General features: G+C 38.9%; 1 protein-coding gene across 1 annotated transcript in view; it reads left to right on the top strand.

Annotated features, from left to right (window-relative positions):
- Positions 1-17,930, top strand: part of LOC117964659 (sulfhydryl oxidase 2-like) — a 34,217-nt gene extending 16,287 nt beyond the window's left edge. The window contains exons 3-12 of the mRNA XM_059005300.1: positions 286-334; positions 674-779; positions 2,769-2,859; positions 2,953-3,098; positions 5,733-5,876; positions 7,805-7,934; positions 9,686-9,808; positions 10,413-10,563; positions 12,691-12,879; positions 14,957-17,930. Of these exons, the coding sequence (XP_058861283.1) occupies positions 286-334; positions 674-779; positions 2,769-2,859; positions 2,953-3,098; positions 5,733-5,876; positions 7,805-7,934; positions 9,686-9,808; positions 10,413-10,563; positions 12,691-12,879; positions 14,957-15,456 (1,629 nt within the window). The 3' untranslated portion in view covers positions 15,457-17,930. The remainder of the gene's footprint in view (positions 1-285; positions 335-673; positions 780-2,768; positions 2,860-2,952; positions 3,099-5,732; positions 5,877-7,804; positions 7,935-9,685; positions 9,809-10,412; positions 10,564-12,690; positions 12,880-14,956) is intronic.
- The last annotated feature ends 202 nt before the right edge of the window (positions 17,931-18,132 follow it).

Raw genomic sequence — 18,132 nt, 5'->3', positions numbered from 1 at the left:
TCTATATCTTATTGGTATACTTATATAAATTCTGGCAAAAACCAAGAGTCATATTTGCCTCTGAATACATTTCAAGCTGTGCTTTCAAATAGTTGTCCCAGCAGTACTGTGCTGTCTCTTATTGAAAATTGTAGTAACTTCAATAATAAGATGTGATGATCTTAACTAGGATCCAATGTACGGATGTCCCTCCACTGTTAAAATAATTCCAAAACAATAACTAGCCCAGTCACTGTTCCAGTAGCCCTTTAGGATCTTTAACTGCCCCACTCTTCTCTCTTGCAGTACTTCAAGGCACGTAACAACAAGTTTGATCTTGGGAAACCTTATAGAGGTAATTCTTCATCAAGAATCATACTTGTTCCTTTAAAATAATCTTCCCTCTTATGCTGTTGTGGTTTTTATTTTAACACAAAAGCAGTAGTAAGTTTGGATAACCACATTTAAAAAAGAAACAACCTTACGTGTTAATTCTGCTATAACTGTTAAGTTTTGTATATATTTTAATTTGTCCTTAATTGGATATTGTCTTTCAGACTTGCAAAATATAATATCGATTATGGCACAACACTAAGGATGGTGGGATGTCTGTCTGCTTATACCCAGAGCACTTGGTTCATTGTAACGCACTTGTGTTTTGTAATGATAACTTGCTGCTCTTTTTTCCCCACAGGGGCAAACAGGGAGCTGCCTACAGTCCGGCAGGTGATGGTAAACTTTCTTCAAAACCACAGCCAGGAAGAATGGCCCCCAGCCTGCCCTCCTTTGGAATCCTCTAGGTACTGCAGGGTAAACTTTATATAACCTGACACGATAGAATTGTGAAGGCGGTTCTACACTTGGGGCGAGCAACGGGAGCAGATTTTGTATGTACATCAAAGGCAAATATTTTAGCAGAAACGGTCATGTGACCCTGTCCTTATCCCTCCTGCTGTTCTCCCACCTAATCCCACACAAGACAGGTGGCCCATTCACAACACCACTCCCGCAGCACAGAGACTATAGAGCAAGCGAGTGAAGCCAACACACACTAAAGAGAGTGAAGTCGCCACACGAGAGAGAGAGAGAGAGAGAGAGAGAGAGAGAGAGAGAGAGAGAGAAACACACAATCATGTTCGCAGTAATACAACACAATACACCCACAGTGCACACAAAACGGTACACAAACAACTATTTACATCATTTACCTTTCTCGTCCACCCTCTCCCACAGTTCCAACCGTGCATATTGCATTAAGTGTTGCAGGTGGGGCTTATCCTGGAACTGGGGTTGGAGCAGGGATTGGGATTGGCCCTGGGGCTGTGCCTGAGTGTGAGTGGGTTGGGAACTGGCTTTGCTTCCGATTGGTCTGTTTCACTCTAGTCACGACTGGCGGCAAAAATAGAACACATTTCTGTTCAGAGTTGCTCACTTCACCAAGACAGCCGCTCTATTCCAGTCACTTTTAAATGATTTGCTCGCATCGCTCACGTCCGGTGTAGATTCACCTTAACCCTTGAATTGTATTAAACAGGCACTTAACAACTAAGCAACCTTGCACATTGACATCATAAAAAGCACCACTTTCTATTTATTTATTAATGTATTTATTTATTTATTTATTTATTATGTGTAAGGCTTCTGATTTTCAGTTTTAACCAGTGAAAACCGATAACACCCACGATTTACAAAAACATGAAATTGGTGTATAGCTAAAAAACACTAGAAATGGTTAGTTAATTCACGTGGACTTCAACCCTTTCACATAAAACCTACTACAAAAAATACTTTAAACCCATTCTAAATACTTTAAACCTACCCCAATTACTGAGTGGCAGCAAATTCCTACATTTCTACTGGAGACTCCGCTTGCAAGATTTAAAACGAGATTACAATTAGAAGGCTTGTTTGCAGGATTTAAAGCTATATTACAGTTAGATAGGGAGAATTTAAAACAGAATTGCAAATTGTGGTGAAATGTAAAAAATGCCTGCACACAAAAACCGCAGAAGAATGTGCCCGTGACCATAAGGATTTCGTCAGGGAAGACAGCAAAGGAAAGAAGGTACAACTTAAGTGTGCAAGTACTGTCAAGTGACTGTACATATTGTAACAGAAAAAAACACCCAAGCATTTTGGAAAGTAACTGAAAACAATAATTTCATACAGTATATAAAAAGCAAAAGCCCCCAAAAAAACGATTTACATTAAACTCAAATAGCTAAAAATAAGCAACGAAAAATGAAATTAATAAAAAATGTAAAACACAAGCCCTAATTATATAATATCAGATACAGCTTTTGGAGTCTCTGTTATGTTTTCAATTTTAGAATCGGTGTGCTCCGTATTGGGTATAACACTGTTGTAAAGACTTTAAATGTGTGTAATCCTGGAAAATCGCACCACAATCTTCAGTGCTGCAAACTACTGAATTTGCTAAATATCACAAGATTCCAGTGAAGAGTGATATCAAAATAGGACTTTACATGACATTTCTGTGTTCCATTGAGATCTCACACGGTGGCATATTAAAGCAGTTTAATATTGGGGAACTACAAATGTTTAAAGCTAGAAGGTTAATATCCAACACGTTGTAAAGCTGTCAAATAAACTTGTGGAGGCAGTTCACCTGGAGACAAGAGAACAAGGAGGTAAGTAGTGTGGAGATTCAAATTGAGTTGGTGGAGTCAATTACCAATGTGATGTAAGAAATTTGAAAGTGGCAGCGTTGAACATTCTTTTTTTGCAATGAAGTTGAGTTTATTGTCATTAAATTGTTTTTCTCAAAGGTCTAGTGATGTCCTCGCCCTGCTTGGCAAGAAAAAACAGCAGTACACAGCAGTTATCATTGAGGATGAGAATTCGTTTGTGGGACGAGAGGTAGGATCACTTGTTTTTACTAAACTTTTAATCAACAATGCACAATAAGTGCAAAGCAATAAGTATCTCGGATTCATTCCTCGTGCCCCACAGGTGATTCTGGACCTGATGCAGTACGACGGCCTGACTGTGATGAGAGCTCTGGGTTCGGATGCATCCCTCCTGGAGAAGCTGGGAATCCTCTCACTTCCTGCTGGATACCTCTTTCATCCCAACGGCAAGCATGAACTCATGAAAGTGTAAGTGTGCAGAGAAAGTCTTGTCCATACTGTTTCAGTCTTTGTGTAGTTCTTTAGAAAGAGTAATATGCTGAAGCCAGTACATTCCTAGTATTAATAAAAATTCATGAAGTGTAAAATTTGGTTCCTCTCTGGATTCTACTCTGACATGCAGCAGAGAAAATCCTGCTGAATTTTGGCTACCGGTAATTATTCATTATACTTATTTGTAGTTTGTGTAGATGTAACATCTACACTTTTCTTTTTAACTGATCATGGCTGTAACTATAGGCTACAATGAAAGTTTTATCAGTTTTAATATACTGTAATGTATAGTCTGGGCTACAAACATACAAATGTATAAAATTATGATTCTAGTTGGTTTTTATTAAAGGTTTTATTGAACACATGTAATTAATATTCTGTAGAAATCAGTTTAATACTTGAAGCATATTTGACTATTCCCAATACATTATTATAAAGAAAATAATGTTCTATTTTGGCTTTAGTTACGAAGTCAGAAGCTCCAAATACAAAATATATTAAGAGAGTAGTTTAGTTTTGTTCTCTTGTTTGTAAACAGCAGTTGGGTCAGTTGGCTAAAAGTGTAGCATGACGAGAATAGTTTGTACTATTGCACACAAAATCAGTAGTCCTCTGATTTGTAACATATTGAAAACTGTTGTCCTTTGTGCTGAAAAAGTGACCTCCAGAAGGTGAAGTGCCCCTAAGCCACACAACTCCTTATCGGTCACTTTGTTGGCCTTAAGGGATATTTCACTATGATCCTGAACTCCAGTAAATATTTGCATACTGTAGGATACTATATACTCTGGGGATATCCCGTTTCCATAGACAAGTCAAAAGACACACTCTCTAAAAACAAAAGATTTTCCAAACATTTTTAAAACTGCACTGATGTAAATAAAGAAACATTAATATAGTATTATTTATGGATTGCTTTGCTATAGCAATATAAAGCATCTCGACTCTCAAACACAGAATACTGTATTCTATAGATTTGCATTCCAAAACTTCATTTGACAGATAGGTAGGTTAGGTTGAGGGGGACTAGAACGGCACAGAGAAATCCTGTAGATCAAGAATATTTCAGTTTTTTATTTTTCTTAAATATTTCCCAACAGAAAACCAATGTCACCTTACAATAATTGATTTTGAGTTTCAGTGTTTTAAAATAAAATATCAAACAGAACGAAATTTCAATGTACCATTTATAATTCAGTAATATGAGAATTGGTCAGGGGTCTGAATACTTTTGCAAGGTACTGTATGTATGTGTGTGTGTGTGTGTGTATATATATATATATATATATATATATATATATATGTATATATATATGTATATATATGTATATATATATATATATATATATATATATATATATATATATATATATATATATATATAATATATATATATATATATATATAATGAATACAAAAATTGGTATCTGTGCAATATTCTCTTTAATATCACTTGATCAATTCAATAATTTGTTACAGTAGCATCTTGGAAATGGTGTCCTTTTTTCAGAATACTCTAGGGGAGATTATAAAGTACTTCAGAAACCGAACAAGCTTTTTGCTTCTCCCCCCCCCCCCCCGCCCCCAAAACACATTTTATTTATTTATTTATTTTAATGTAAAGTATTTATCATGTATTCTGCTTAAATATGTGTATAAAACGTGTTCTTCTATTACCCAAGGGACCTTGCAATACTTCCTGAAAGTTTTGTTGAAAAATATTGATGTTTGGGCAAATTACAAGACGAGACGTTTATTCTAGGGGTCTTTTTGTAGCAATAATGGACACAACTGTCTTTATTTTCTCAGAATAAATTTAAATAAAATAAGTTGTCATTCCATTGTTGTCAGTAATAATGAAAAAAAAAAAGGTACCTGATAACTTTAGTTCATGAAATAGTATCTGCTTATATCCACTCATTTTCTTTATTTACGAATGTTGTAAAAAATATTAGGGCTGCTTCGATTTAACAGATTAATCGGGCCAATTTAATCAACTAATGAATTGATTGGAGATTAATTTTTTCACAATTTAATCGAGCAGAATTTTTTTTATTTTTCACGTCATAAAATGTCACACATCCGCCCTGAACAGTTTCATCAGCGTCAGTCATGTGGATAGCGCCAATGCAAAAGGATACAGCTAGTGTTTTTACAATATGTTTAAAAAAAGCACACTATTTCAGAATTGTTAAGAGTGCTGCTGTGATACATAGAAAAAAGTCTGCATTGAGATAAAACCCTATGGGGCTTGTTTATGTGAATTTAGTGAAGTACTGTTAAGATCGGATTGTCACAGCAACTGTACGTCAGAACCAAACTCAAGTTTGGGGATAGGGGTTCTTGAACAGAGGGGTAGCAGTGTGGAGTAGTGGTTAGGGCTCTGGACTCTTGACCGGAAAGTCGTGGGTTCAATCTCAGTTGCACCCTTGAGCAAGGTACTTTACCAAGATTGCTCCAGTAAAAACCCAACTGTATAATTGGGTAATTGTATGTAAAATAAGGTGATATCTTGTAACAATTGTAAATTGCCCTGGATAAGGGTGTCAGTGCACCTTGTTTTGTTATATCAAATACTGCTGTGTCATTCCTCCTGCTCACCTCTTGCAGCCACAAGACGCTGCGGTTCTTCTTCTCATCCTTCCTCAAGCTTCTGCCGGGAGTCAGGAGGAGGAAGCCCCAGTCTCCCAGGAGCTCAGACCTTGCTGTCCAGGAGGGTGACGCAGCTGCCACAGTCTGGAAGGAGTTTGACAAGTACGTTTGTCAGAACAGCTCATTGAGACCGAACATGGAAGATACGAGTTTCACATAAAGAAATGATTTGTGTTCAGTTGTGTTTCAGTTACCCCACAGGCACTGTAAATTATTACATTAACACACCTGGATCTCTTTCTAATGGGCCACACTATTAATTACTTTGATCTACAAAATAAGGAATATCATTCTTTTCTATTATGCATTGAATTTTTTACCCAAATAGTCACGTTTTTTTTCATAAATTCCCTCTTTAAAAAAGAGCATAAGGGAGACGTGTAAAAACGATGCATTCCTAAAATAAGCATATTGCAGGCAAAGAATATGTTGATGTATAGTGCTTTTCACATGAGCTGTTTGTCAAAGGATTTTGAGAGCCATACATTAATTATGTAGAACCCAGTATACTGTAGGTATTGAATAGTAACTACGAACCCCACCTAAACTTCAGTGAAACCTTCTACAGTAGTATCTGAATCTGATTTTCACTTTGGGTTCATTTATCACTGTTTGTAATTTAGGGAGCTTCACAAAGGATTCTGTCTGAACAGAAACCCCAGGTTATGCTCAAGTCAGCCTTTTTGCTTTAATGTCTGTGTTGTGGTGCCATCTGGTGTTCACAAGCTATATCTTTCTCCTTGCTTCCTCTTAATCTCTGCAGTTGTCGTTCCGTTCCTGTTTAACGAAAGAGGTCAGGAGTTAGTTGTATCAATTTAATAATTAAGGACTTGGTTTTAACATCTGGACTGGAGGTGTTGGAGTTCACAATACTGCTGCAGCTGGCAAAAAACTGGGAGCCACGCATTCTTAACATATTTCAATGTTTAGTCCCTTTCCTTTAAGGATCATATTCTGTAACCTTGCATTGGGAGTACCATATTACAACACTACCAGACACCCTTTTTAATATGTAATAATAGTATAACCATTAGGCATAAAATATTAATTATTATAATTTTCATTAATTGAGATTAAAGACATTTAGATGCTGTAATCAACATCACAATTTTCAGACTAACCTTAACCAAATTTGTATACTAACTTTTTGTATTGAAGAGAATGCTTTGGCTAAGAAATTCTCAGACTGAAACAACACTGTTAATAAAGAAATTTGAATTTAGAGTCCACTTTTAATTTGGTTTGTTTATTTCTGTACTCTGTAGTAGTTCATTTCTCCTGGCATTGCTTTGTAGTACATGTAGTTTACCCAAAGCCCCACCAGGGGGCTCTGTTGTTATTTTCAAATTGCTGATTGTGGTTAATGCTGGAATCGTTATGACAACCCCAGCAAGTCTTATGGAAATCTCCACAGTGGCTCTCTGACAGTGTAGCTGGATGTGGTTCTCTAAATTCCCACTAGGAGGCCACTAGGAGCGTTACACTCTCAAAATCCCCGCACACAGCACCAGCTAGAATACCAGTGAATAGGCAGCTTCCTCCCCTCCTTTCCAGCCTTTGGTACACACTGCCTAACCTTATAGACGGCAGATACAGCTCGACAACTTTGCTACAAACTGAAGCATCTCCTGATTTCAAGCCTTTTTTCAGCTTTGTATTTTTCCCCACAGAGCTTTCGTCTTGACTGGAAAGTTCGATTCAAACCTGGCCTGTGAATACTAGTGTCAATAGACGTTGTAGTCCATTATTACTGTGTGATTAGAATTCATAAAACAAAGAAATAAATGATGTTTGTGTTATAATGTGAATGCAAACCCTAGTGTAATGGCATTATGGGACATTGCACTAGCCATACCACCTTATAACCTGTTCCACGATATCAAGGGCCACCTAATAACAAGGAATCGCTGTAAAAGCATGAACTGGGAAGGGTGGCAGGCTGGCTTTGTCTCCTATGAAATGAGTGTGGTTTTGTGTTATTGTATTTTTTGTCCCTGTTCGCTGATCTCGTTGCCCTGTTTGCGTTTCAGATCCAAAGTGTACATGGCAGACCTGGAGTCAGGATTGCATTTCCTGCTGCGGATAGAGCTGGCCAGCCACCAGACACTGGAAGGGAAAGAGCTGGAGACATTCAAGGATTTTGTTACGGTCATCGCCAAGGTAACTGCAGAGGATTGGGTTTCCGCTTCTCAAACTTTCTGAATGTATCCTCCCCTCACCTTGGGTCATTCCTGGCCTTTAATGCATCTACAGGCTTTTTTTTTTTTTTTTAAAGCTCTTATGTTAATATATTTGTACATTTGTTTGGGCCACTATACATTATATTATTGAAGTCTGTAAATGTGTTTGCTTTCAGTTCAAGTTGGTGGGATCTGGGCTTGACCATGTTTATTAATTTATTATGCCCACTGCTTGGGCAAAATCTTATAGTACCCTTCATTTTGACCTGTGACCTAAGATGGCTATTATCTGGAAATTCAAAAATGTCAAATGACCACAGTATGTCAAAGGCTTGCGCTTCGAGATGCCCGCTTTATAATTGGTACACAACTGTATTATATGATTCTGTAGGTCAAAGTCATTTGGGATTATTGGAAGTAATTGTGCAAACCTGCCACACTGCCAGGGCCTTATATAGCCATCACTTGAGGAACTAACTGCATCTTTATGCTTTGTATGCTAAATGTGTTGCTGACCACATAACAATAATGAAAGAAAGATGATTTGAAATAGCTAGCCTAAAAAATGTCTTGTGTCTTGATTAGAATTTTAAATATCTTTTAAACAAAGATTGATTTTCTTAATTGTCAATCACCGGTTTAAATACGGGGGAGCCAATAGCTGGTCACGCAGAGAACCGCAAGTCAAGAAGACAGAACAGTTAGTCCCAAGATGAGAATTGGTGTAAAAGGGTCTTATCCCTGGAGGCAGAAATCTCTTGCTGGCCTCTTTTCCTTAAAGAAAGTGCCCTGCCTAATCTGGCTGGAGCTTTAGCCTGAAAAGGGCAGTTCAGCCAGGGCGTCTGATTTAATGTTAAGTATTGGCTATCTGGAGAGCAGGTTCAGGCTTAGTGCTGGGAGCTGCTAACCCAGTTCTTGGCCTACTTTAAGACTGGTGAAATGAGGGCACCCGAGTCTAAAGGAAGGATTAAGGGCCTCTCGCCCTCAGATTTGGGATTTCACTCGCTTGCCAGACACTTTAGTCTGCCAGGGATTAAAGGGAAGAGCAAAGTAAGAAAAAACATGTGTGCCAGAGGGGCTGATGGTTAGACTCTGATCATTTAAATGCAATGCTGATCAGCCTACCCATTTTTTCCAATATATTGTTCAGCTTTGGACAGTTTATGTTTAAATTATTGTTCTTTTATCAGGATACGTATTTTTTATTCACATTGGTATTAAAGTGTTTCAGAATCCCTGCAGTGTTTAGAAGAAAAACATGGCTTTACCTTTGCGTATCCTGTGTCGTCCATGTCACAGCAATTGTTTTCCATAGATCATTAACTTGAATAGGATATACTTTTTTTTTTCTCTTCAGCTTTTACTCGGAAACATTTGTCAGGAGAGTATTATTTTTATTTTTTTTCTAAACATCGCAGTGTATCGAGTTTGTGCTCCCTCCTGCAACAATGCTACTTGTTGCACAAGGGAGGATACACTGAGCATTTTTCTTCTCCTGGCGAACTAGTAAATATTGAGAAATGTATTGCCCTGTTGATTTGTGGCCCATGATGTGTGATTTGTAATTTCAGGAGTTGGCAAGAAGTTAAATCTATTGCTGTGATACGGACAGCTTGGGTCATTGCAGAGTGTTCTGTTACACTGTATCTGTGATTTAATGATAGCAGTTGTGTCCTGTTCTTGTTTGCTTGGAGAGTGTTGGTCACAGACCGGGTTTGCTTGTCTCCCCAGCTGTTTCCCGGACAGCAGCCTGTGGTGAAGCTGCTGGAGACTCTTCTGGAGTGGCTGGTCAGCCTCCCTTTAGACCGCATTCCCTACAATGCCATCCTGGACCTGGTGAACAACAAGATGAGGGTAAGCGACTCGCAAGCTCCCTTCAGCACAGCCTGCATTTTAAATGGGGCAGGGATAGGATGGTGTTTTTTTTTGTTTTTGTTTTTTTTTTCCTTTTGGTTTTTCTGACCAAATGATTTTGGAATAATAAACTAAAGTCTTACGCCTCAGTGATAATTTGATGCTGTTCATGCAAGTACAAATTGAAATGGGAGCTTTACCCCAGAAACTGCAGCAATCACAAACAGCAACTGTAAAAACAAAAGAATATTGCATTGTGATTTCATTATTGAGCGTCATGCCTTGTGATGAGGCAGTGCATCTGAGTGCAACACAACAGCATCAAAATGTAATCAAGCCATTAATGTTCTGATAATCTGACTGACAGACACACACACAAACACGCACTTCTTTATGGTAGAAGCTAATGACTGAAGCCCCCTCCCAGCCTGCAGGTATTCCATGATTCCCTTCTTTTGTCCAAATGGTGAAACAGCAATAGTAGCATAATGGGTAGGAATAAGTCTGAGACTATTAGAAAAGTCATATTTCTAATGGTTTTGAGATGTGGCCAATGCACTGAATTTCCCTGACATATTCCTTCTCTACTGGGTTTTGCTTGCAGATCTCTGGCATGTACCTGACCAATAAGCTTGAGTGGGTAGGCTGCCAGGGTAGCCAGCCGGCTCTGCGAAGGTACCCCTGCTCCCTGTGGACGCTGTTCCACACCCTCACTGTCCAGGCAGCAGAAAGACCAGACGCCCTGGCCAACACAGGTAAAGAAATAACAACATGAAAGAATCTGTTTGTTAGAATGTTTATCGTAAAGTGTTGCTCACCAATACATGCATTATATTGTATATGATATCCGCTTTAGCCACAGTAGGCATTGTGCTTGTCGCACAACAAGATCTATTAATCTCCAAGGTTAGCTCTAAAAGAATATATTGTAAGGCCAAAAGGGGATCTGAAGCAAACCAGAAGAACAGAATAATCTGTTTTGCTGTGATATTGCCTGCAAGAAATGTTCTTAGAGCGGAGATTGATGGCTATAGCCATACTACAAATTGTGATTGTTGTTTCTAGGGGGAATGGTGGGGATCTGGTTGCACTGGTCCTTGGAGACAGTATGGTGAGAATATAGCTCTCAATCATGTTTAAAAAATGTGGACAAAGTGCTCTAACACATCCTGTAGATTGAAGACCTTCTCTGTGCTACAAGAGAAGGGTTTCCCAGGAAGTTGACAGCAAAGTTTGTGAAAAGCCAATCAGCCTTTCCTAAAACTGGTATGTCCTTGTGCATGCTGGTAAGTCCTTATTTATCAAAGAAATGGACCTGTAGCTGGAAACAGCAAGGGTGCTTTACCATTTTTTTTTTTTTTTTTTTAAATCAAAGAATATCTTTTGAATTCCCTTTATAAAAATTAGGACCTAGCTGTGTTTTCTTAAATACTTCATTCTAGTGTGTATAAATAAATAAACCGTGCTTTTGTGTTAATTGTGTTAAATGACTGCACAGCAGAGAAGCAGTTTGGGTTTATGAAAGAGGTGTTTCACTGTCTGGGTATTGTACTTCATTCCTGCTGATCCACACTGCAACACAGTATTGTTAACAAAGAAACTCTGGCAGCAGAGACTGAGTGGACGATGCTAAACGAGGACTGGAGTGTCTCTGTCCTGCTGCGGTCACAGGCTCTCTGCCCTGGTGGTTAGAGGAGGAATCGGAGAGGGATTGCTCATTCTGGTGTTTGAAGAATGTGGGTCAGGCTGAAACTCTGGGATTATGTGTTTGAATTTGTCACTCCCCCACCCCTTACCCCCATTGCTGCTTTCTAAATCCCAGCTACAGAGAGGAGCTTGCTAGCCAGGGTAATCTCATCCACAGGTAGTAAGCAAGAGAGTGAGTAAGTGGAATGGGGTTATTGGTGGCAAATGTTTAGCCAGGCGCAATCTCAAAGTACAGTTTAACAGCATAACTTGATGATAATTAGAAACATAAATTGAATTAGACCCTTTACTGGCTGGCAAGAGAAGCTCCCTAATCATTTTGTCTAATCCCTCATTTCTTGACTTTTTTAAATAATTATTTAGAGAACAATTCTTATGTAATGGTTAACCTACGGGACTAAATGTTGGGTATTAAAGGGTACGTAAGGACCTTTTTTATTTTTAATGTCTTGCATGTTCTCATGTGTTGCTACAACTGTTTACTTAAGGTGTGTGTGTGTGAATTTTTTTATTTTATATATATATATATATATATATATATATTAGCTCAAAGAGCCAGCTGCCCAATGTTTCGATATGTTGTACATATCTTTCTCAAGGGAGCCTGTGTTTGAATCAAAACATTGGAGGTATTTATAGGTTTTTGACGGCATGACAACTACTTGTTATTGTTTACGTTCAAATCCATAATTATATATTTACATTTTGACAACTTATTTAAAACTTTTAAATTTCATTCCCTGCTTCAAGATGGCTTCCCATGTACCTGCTTGGACTTCAGAACTACATTTCCCATCATCCTCCTGCTCACTGGTAAATCCATCTCGGTTACATATGTGAGCAGGAGGATGATGGGAAATTCTGAAATTCTGTTAAGGTTAAGCAGCAAGAGTAAGTAGCGGGATTCCAAAAAATAGTCCCCACGTGTGGCTACAACTGTTAAATAACTGTTAAATCTTTACATTGTTAACATCCTGACAACTTTTTACACTTATAACTTTAGTCTTTTTCAGAATGTCCGCTCTAGTTCACTAGGGTTTGAGATGTGTACTCTAATTATTATTTTTTTTTTCTGTGCCGTACCACATCTTCTATCGCTATTGCTGTGTTACCTGTTTGACAAAGCAGGAAATAATCCTTACACTATCGGTGCTTTTTATTTCTGTTCTCTGAAGGTTTGGAGGAGAACGCGCAGGCTGTGCTGCAGACCATGAGGCGCTACATTGGCTCTTTCTTTGGATGCCAGGAGTGTGGGCGGCACTTTGAGGAGATGGCAAAAGAGTCAATGGACCAGGTGACGACACACAATGAGGCTGTTCTGTGGCTGTGGAGGAAACACAATACAGTCAACAACAGGCTTGCAGGTATGCTGTGAGGGCATCGCATTGGGCATTCTGCATTCCTCTCGTCTTTATTGCATCCTTCTTAATTGCATGAGCAGTACACCTCAACGCTAGGTTTCTGTTTTACCCACATGGCACAGTATACGCAGTATCTTACTAGTGTGCCTTTTGCTTTCACTTTGGATTGTCACATCTGCAGTCACCATCTTATCTAGCTTCACATTCATGATTTTAAGAAATATGGGTAATTGCTAATGGGTAACTATCAACCAGTTAATAGTTCCTATGAAAACACTCATACACTCTGCTGGCAAACTGGAAAATAATTTTATTGAAATATGTATTATCCTTTTTAATCCTCATCAACAGTGATGTAAATGATTATTTGCTTTCTTTGCCAGTTTTAGCAACATTAAGTTATTTCCTGATTGTGACTTGTCTTTTTTTTATCCCCCATTTTGAGCATTAACTTAAAATAAAATGTGTGAATGTTCTTTGTACCTTGGTTGTTAACTGGCTTCCTTCTAGAGAAGAGATATTGATTGTCTCAGCTTGGCTATCTGGGTGAAATAAAATAAAGGTCGTTGCTGGTGATGGCCAATTTGAAGCCCTAAAAATAAGTAGCATTAGAGAGGTGGACAGTTGTGATTTTCTTTTTTGCTGCATCAGAAGAGACAAACCCTTAAACAAGTGACACATGTTAAGCTGTAAATGTGTCGTATGTGAGTTAAGGTCATTTTTTGTAGTGTAGTCCAGTTGTTGCACCTTGCCATTGTCCCCAAAGTTGTACAGCATTAGCATGTGAATATAGTCAAGTTATTGCTTGCTGGAGGGTCCCACTCCCTTAGAACTGAGAGACGATGCAGAACACTCCTTTTGGTCAAGAACTTCCAGCTTTCAGCATGAAAGAGCCTGCTGTTCCAGTTAAGGAGTGCTCGGCATTGTCTTTTAGTATAGCTGTATAACTTTGAAAAGGACTACTTTAGCTAATTCAATATGGGGGGGAAGGGGAAAGCCGAATACAACATTTATTTAAGGGCATATGCAAGCTTGACTGTTTTTACTTCACTGCTCTGGCAGTCTGCTGCTTTTTTTTTCTTTCTTTCCCCTAGTAGACCACTTTACAAGTCTACAGTGTAAAGAGTTAACCACATTAGGTGTCAATTAATGTCTTGTGTATAAACAAGTAACAGTTCTTTAAAATAGTTTCCTGAGATCACAGATACTCATTTCATACTGATTCTCAAACAGCTGATCTGTACTTGAATCAGAAGTAGGGAACCACAATTGAATGGTTTCATATCCCATTGTTGAGTAACACAGCCTTCTAATTGCCATTGAGTGTGTGTCTTTTGACTGCCATACATTGAATAGTCAAGCTAGTGTAATGAGGCGGATAATTGGTGCCCCTTCTCCCAGCACAAGGCCAAGCATTAAGAACAGTGATTGATCATGACAGCCACACAATGTGGGTCTAGTTTGGAAGGTTTGGGGTGGCCTCCATTTACAAAAACTCACACAATCTCAGGCAGGCACACAGACACAGGGCCAGCCTGGAGTAACAGCTGTTTGTGTGCAGACTCCCTACAACTGACCCTAAAGCATTGCATGGGGAGAAGTGGATCTAGGCACAAAAAGCAGGTTAACATTTTTCGAGAGAGAGGGGGAGTTGGGTTTCCTTTGGCGCACTAGAGTCACTGTAGCCCTTATTTTTCTGCTGGCTCTGCTAGCCAGTGGATATAGTTGAGGCAGGCTTGCATATGTACTTGCATTGAACTATAGAACCACTTGTCAGATTGTTATGAAAATTACTTTAGCTGAAGTCATTTATTGAATCAGAATTTGGTTGTCTGTCTGTCAGACAGTTTGTCAGTATGTCACACTATTTTTTTATTGTCCATCAGCACCTTACAAAATATATTGTACCAGTTTAGGTTTTATCGATCCGTGTGCATGGCAAGTTTAACATTTTATTGACTGTGACAATGCAAAGACAAAGAAATGTGTAAAGTAGTGGTAATATCAAATGTAATCTTTTTCAGTGTGGAGTAGTTCAGTTTCATGGACGGAGTGTAACATGTCTGCTGTTCCCCTGCAGGAGCTCTCAGTGAGGACCCACAGTTCCCCAAGACTCAGTGGCCGACCCCCGATCTGTGTCCTGCCTGCCATGAGGAGGTTGAGGGGCTGCATGCCTGGAACGAGAAAGAGGTGCTGGCCTTCCTCAAGCGGCATTATGGGGCCTCCAACATCTCCCCTAAATACACTGCAGGACCTGAGGAAGGTACAGCAGGGGGCCAGGAAGACAAAGAACCCTCGGAGCAGAAGCCTGGGTGGGAAGACCCCAAGTACGGGTCCCACCCCCCCAAATCCCCCTACCTGGAGAAGCTCCAGGGCAAGGAGAGGCAGGAGGAGGGCATCAGTTTGCACAAGGAGGCAAAGCCAGGGATGTCCTTTCTGGGCCTGGGTTTCTCCAACATAGACTTGAGCCTCTGTGTGCTGATGTACGTCTCCTCCGGTCTCTTCCTCATGATCATGTTCTTCTTCTTCCGCATGCGCTCCAAAAGGTGGAAAGTGAGACACAACCGTTTCAGCATATAGCAGATGAGGGTTGAGGAAGACACTAGCCACACACAACATCCTTGTATACCATACCATGAACCTGGTTGACTGAAGGAAACTTGTTCTGATTTTACATGTATTTTACCGTCCAGAAAGGTTTCATCACCTATAATATGGAATAAAACAGCAGCTGCTGAAGGTGATCTCTTGATTTTGTAAAGTGTTTGAGAGATGTAACCGCCACCACCACCACACTTTCTCACATACTTTTCAGTGAGAAGAATATCCCTGAGGTTAGATTCCTAAAAATGCTTTTATAGATCACCAAGCCATGATATGTTCTGGAATATGCAGTTTTGGCCAGTAAAGGTTTTTGTAATGTCTGACGAAGTTGATATGGTGCCTAATCTAGGTTTCTCATTTCACAATAAACAAACAAAAATCAGCATAAATGCACTAAATGGAAGCTTTTCAATCCATAGAACTAATTCAGCGCCATATTCAATATCCTTTGCATCTGTTACTGTCCTAAACTCCCTGGCTACAGGGCTGTGATGTCATGCTCTCCATTCTTGAGAGGAAGCCGGTTTCACGATGACATCACAGGCTAAAATAGGAGGTGGAGTTTCTGGAAAGTCCAGGGGGAAACACAACTAACAAGTAAACAAGAAACTTCTTGCAGTAGTCAAAGCAGCCAAATATCTCTAGAATTCATGTTACAAAAAATAAATGGAATGCCATCATGCCATGTTTTGATCATTGGAGAACCTGGAAGCCAACATCCTAAAATACTAAAGGGAATTATTGAATCTAACCATAATATTTCAGTATATACTTACATGCCTGTTGGAGGTTTAAATGTATTTGAGAGGTGAAATATTTTCTTATCTAAAGAAATGTGTTTTCTAACTTGGGAAGGTAGTGTATATGTAAATGTTTTATTTTTATTTTATTTTTATTGTTACATGCGTGCCATGCATGCGTGAGATTCTAATTAAGTATTTTTTAACTGTGAAGTCATGCGGTAAATTCTGACTCGAAGGTTGCCAGACTTTTATTATAGGTTGCTGCCTAGCTGCCTCCAATTGTGTATCACGCATCTGACTTCTGTGTGTTTTGTACAGAAGTATCACTTGATTAGAGGATAAAAAGGTGGTTATGGGACACTAGTGAGGTACATTTTTTGGTTTTGCCTAACATTTTGGAAAGTTTATTTTGCTTTACAGAAGGTGTGAGTTCAATTCTGAGTCTGTTTTGAGCTAGTCTTCAAGATCCTGCTGTGTTTCTAGTATAATTGATGACCTCACTGTTGGGAATAGTGTTTTATTAAATCAGGGAGTCTGGATGACATGGAGAGAGCAGTCCATGTAGTCTTTCAAAACATGACATTGAAACATCTTTCATTCTAAATGCTGACATAGCTTCTTTCTGGATACATGCTTCAGTGTACTGCCAGTTGTCTGATCTTTGAGCTGTAGAATTTGAAGGAGCATTTAATTTGTTGCAGCTGTTAAAAAGGCTATCGTAGTAGTGATTTTTGAGATATAGAAGAGTAAATATTCCTGGGCAGTGTCTTTTATTGCATATAAAAACTGCAGTAGTGAAATCTTCTATACATTTGAGGGTATTTCAATGTTAATAAAACAGTATTAAGAAAGACTATGTACAGTAACATCTCTGTTGGATAGATGAGAGAGAGAGAGAGCGCCTGTCTACAGGGTTTCAACTAACTGGACTTTGTGTGACAGATTTACAAAACCATCCGATATAAACCTGTAGGTTTGAGTAGGGGATTGGTGGGACATTCTGGTTATTTCTGTCCTTAAAAACCTACCTGGAATGCTGTACAAATAAACACACAATGTGATACTACTGTGCCACTGAAGAAGCAGTTCCATTTTACCTTTACTGTAACATGCGAAGAGGCTAGGGCAGCATTTATTTATTTATTTTTAGATACTTTTTCAATACAAAGAGGGAATGTCCAAACTTGAAATCCGGTTTGTAATGGATGTAAAAAGCTTGTGGTGGTCCAGGCTTGAGACCTTCATGTCTTGCTGCTGTCACAGTGGCTATGACTGTGAGTCGTGGTATTCAGAGCTTATATCCAGCAGCCAGGAATCTCCAGCTTAGTTATTTGCCTACTGTGCCTCCCAGCTGTAAAAGAGGGCATCGAGATCAGTAATGTTATCGTGAACGTTTTCTGAAGGTGTTTGTCATTGTTTTCTGCACCTACAGAAATAAATAGCTGTTGCCTTACACTGAAAGGGAAGGGTAGTGGTCACACTGGTCTAATGTGCAAGTAGCTGTGGAATCAATTTAAAGTTGTTATTTATTTTGTAAAGTTATAATATTTACAGTACATTAAAATACCTACCATTACAGTTTGACACAAACCTAGCGTTGAGTGTTTTTATCGCCTCTCTTTTGATGGGGGAAGATAACCTGTTTTGTACAAAATTGATGTATGATACTGTTATGATTTGTTTTCAGAATTAAAACTACATGCATTACCTCTGTCTCATATTAATTTTGTTCAGAACCATTACAAACAGGTTTGATGGCACATGTATAAATGGCACCTAAGATATAAAACATCTTGCTGAGATTTATTTGATTTTAAATTAGTTTTCAATGGAAATAAAATGTAAAATAATGGAATAGGCCATTCCTGTAGTGGTTCTTTAGTGACCTGGGTTACATTTCAAGCACAGA

Source organism: Acipenser ruthenus, chromosome 31, assembly GCF_902713425.1.
Source record: "Acipenser ruthenus chromosome 31, fAciRut3.2 maternal haplotype, whole genome shotgun sequence".
In the NCBI taxonomy this organism is placed as follows: domain Eukaryota; kingdom Metazoa; phylum Chordata; class Actinopteri; order Acipenseriformes; family Acipenseridae; genus Acipenser; species Acipenser ruthenus.
Note: the sequence above shows the minus strand (reverse complement) of the source record. Positions and strands in the feature narration are given on the sequence as shown.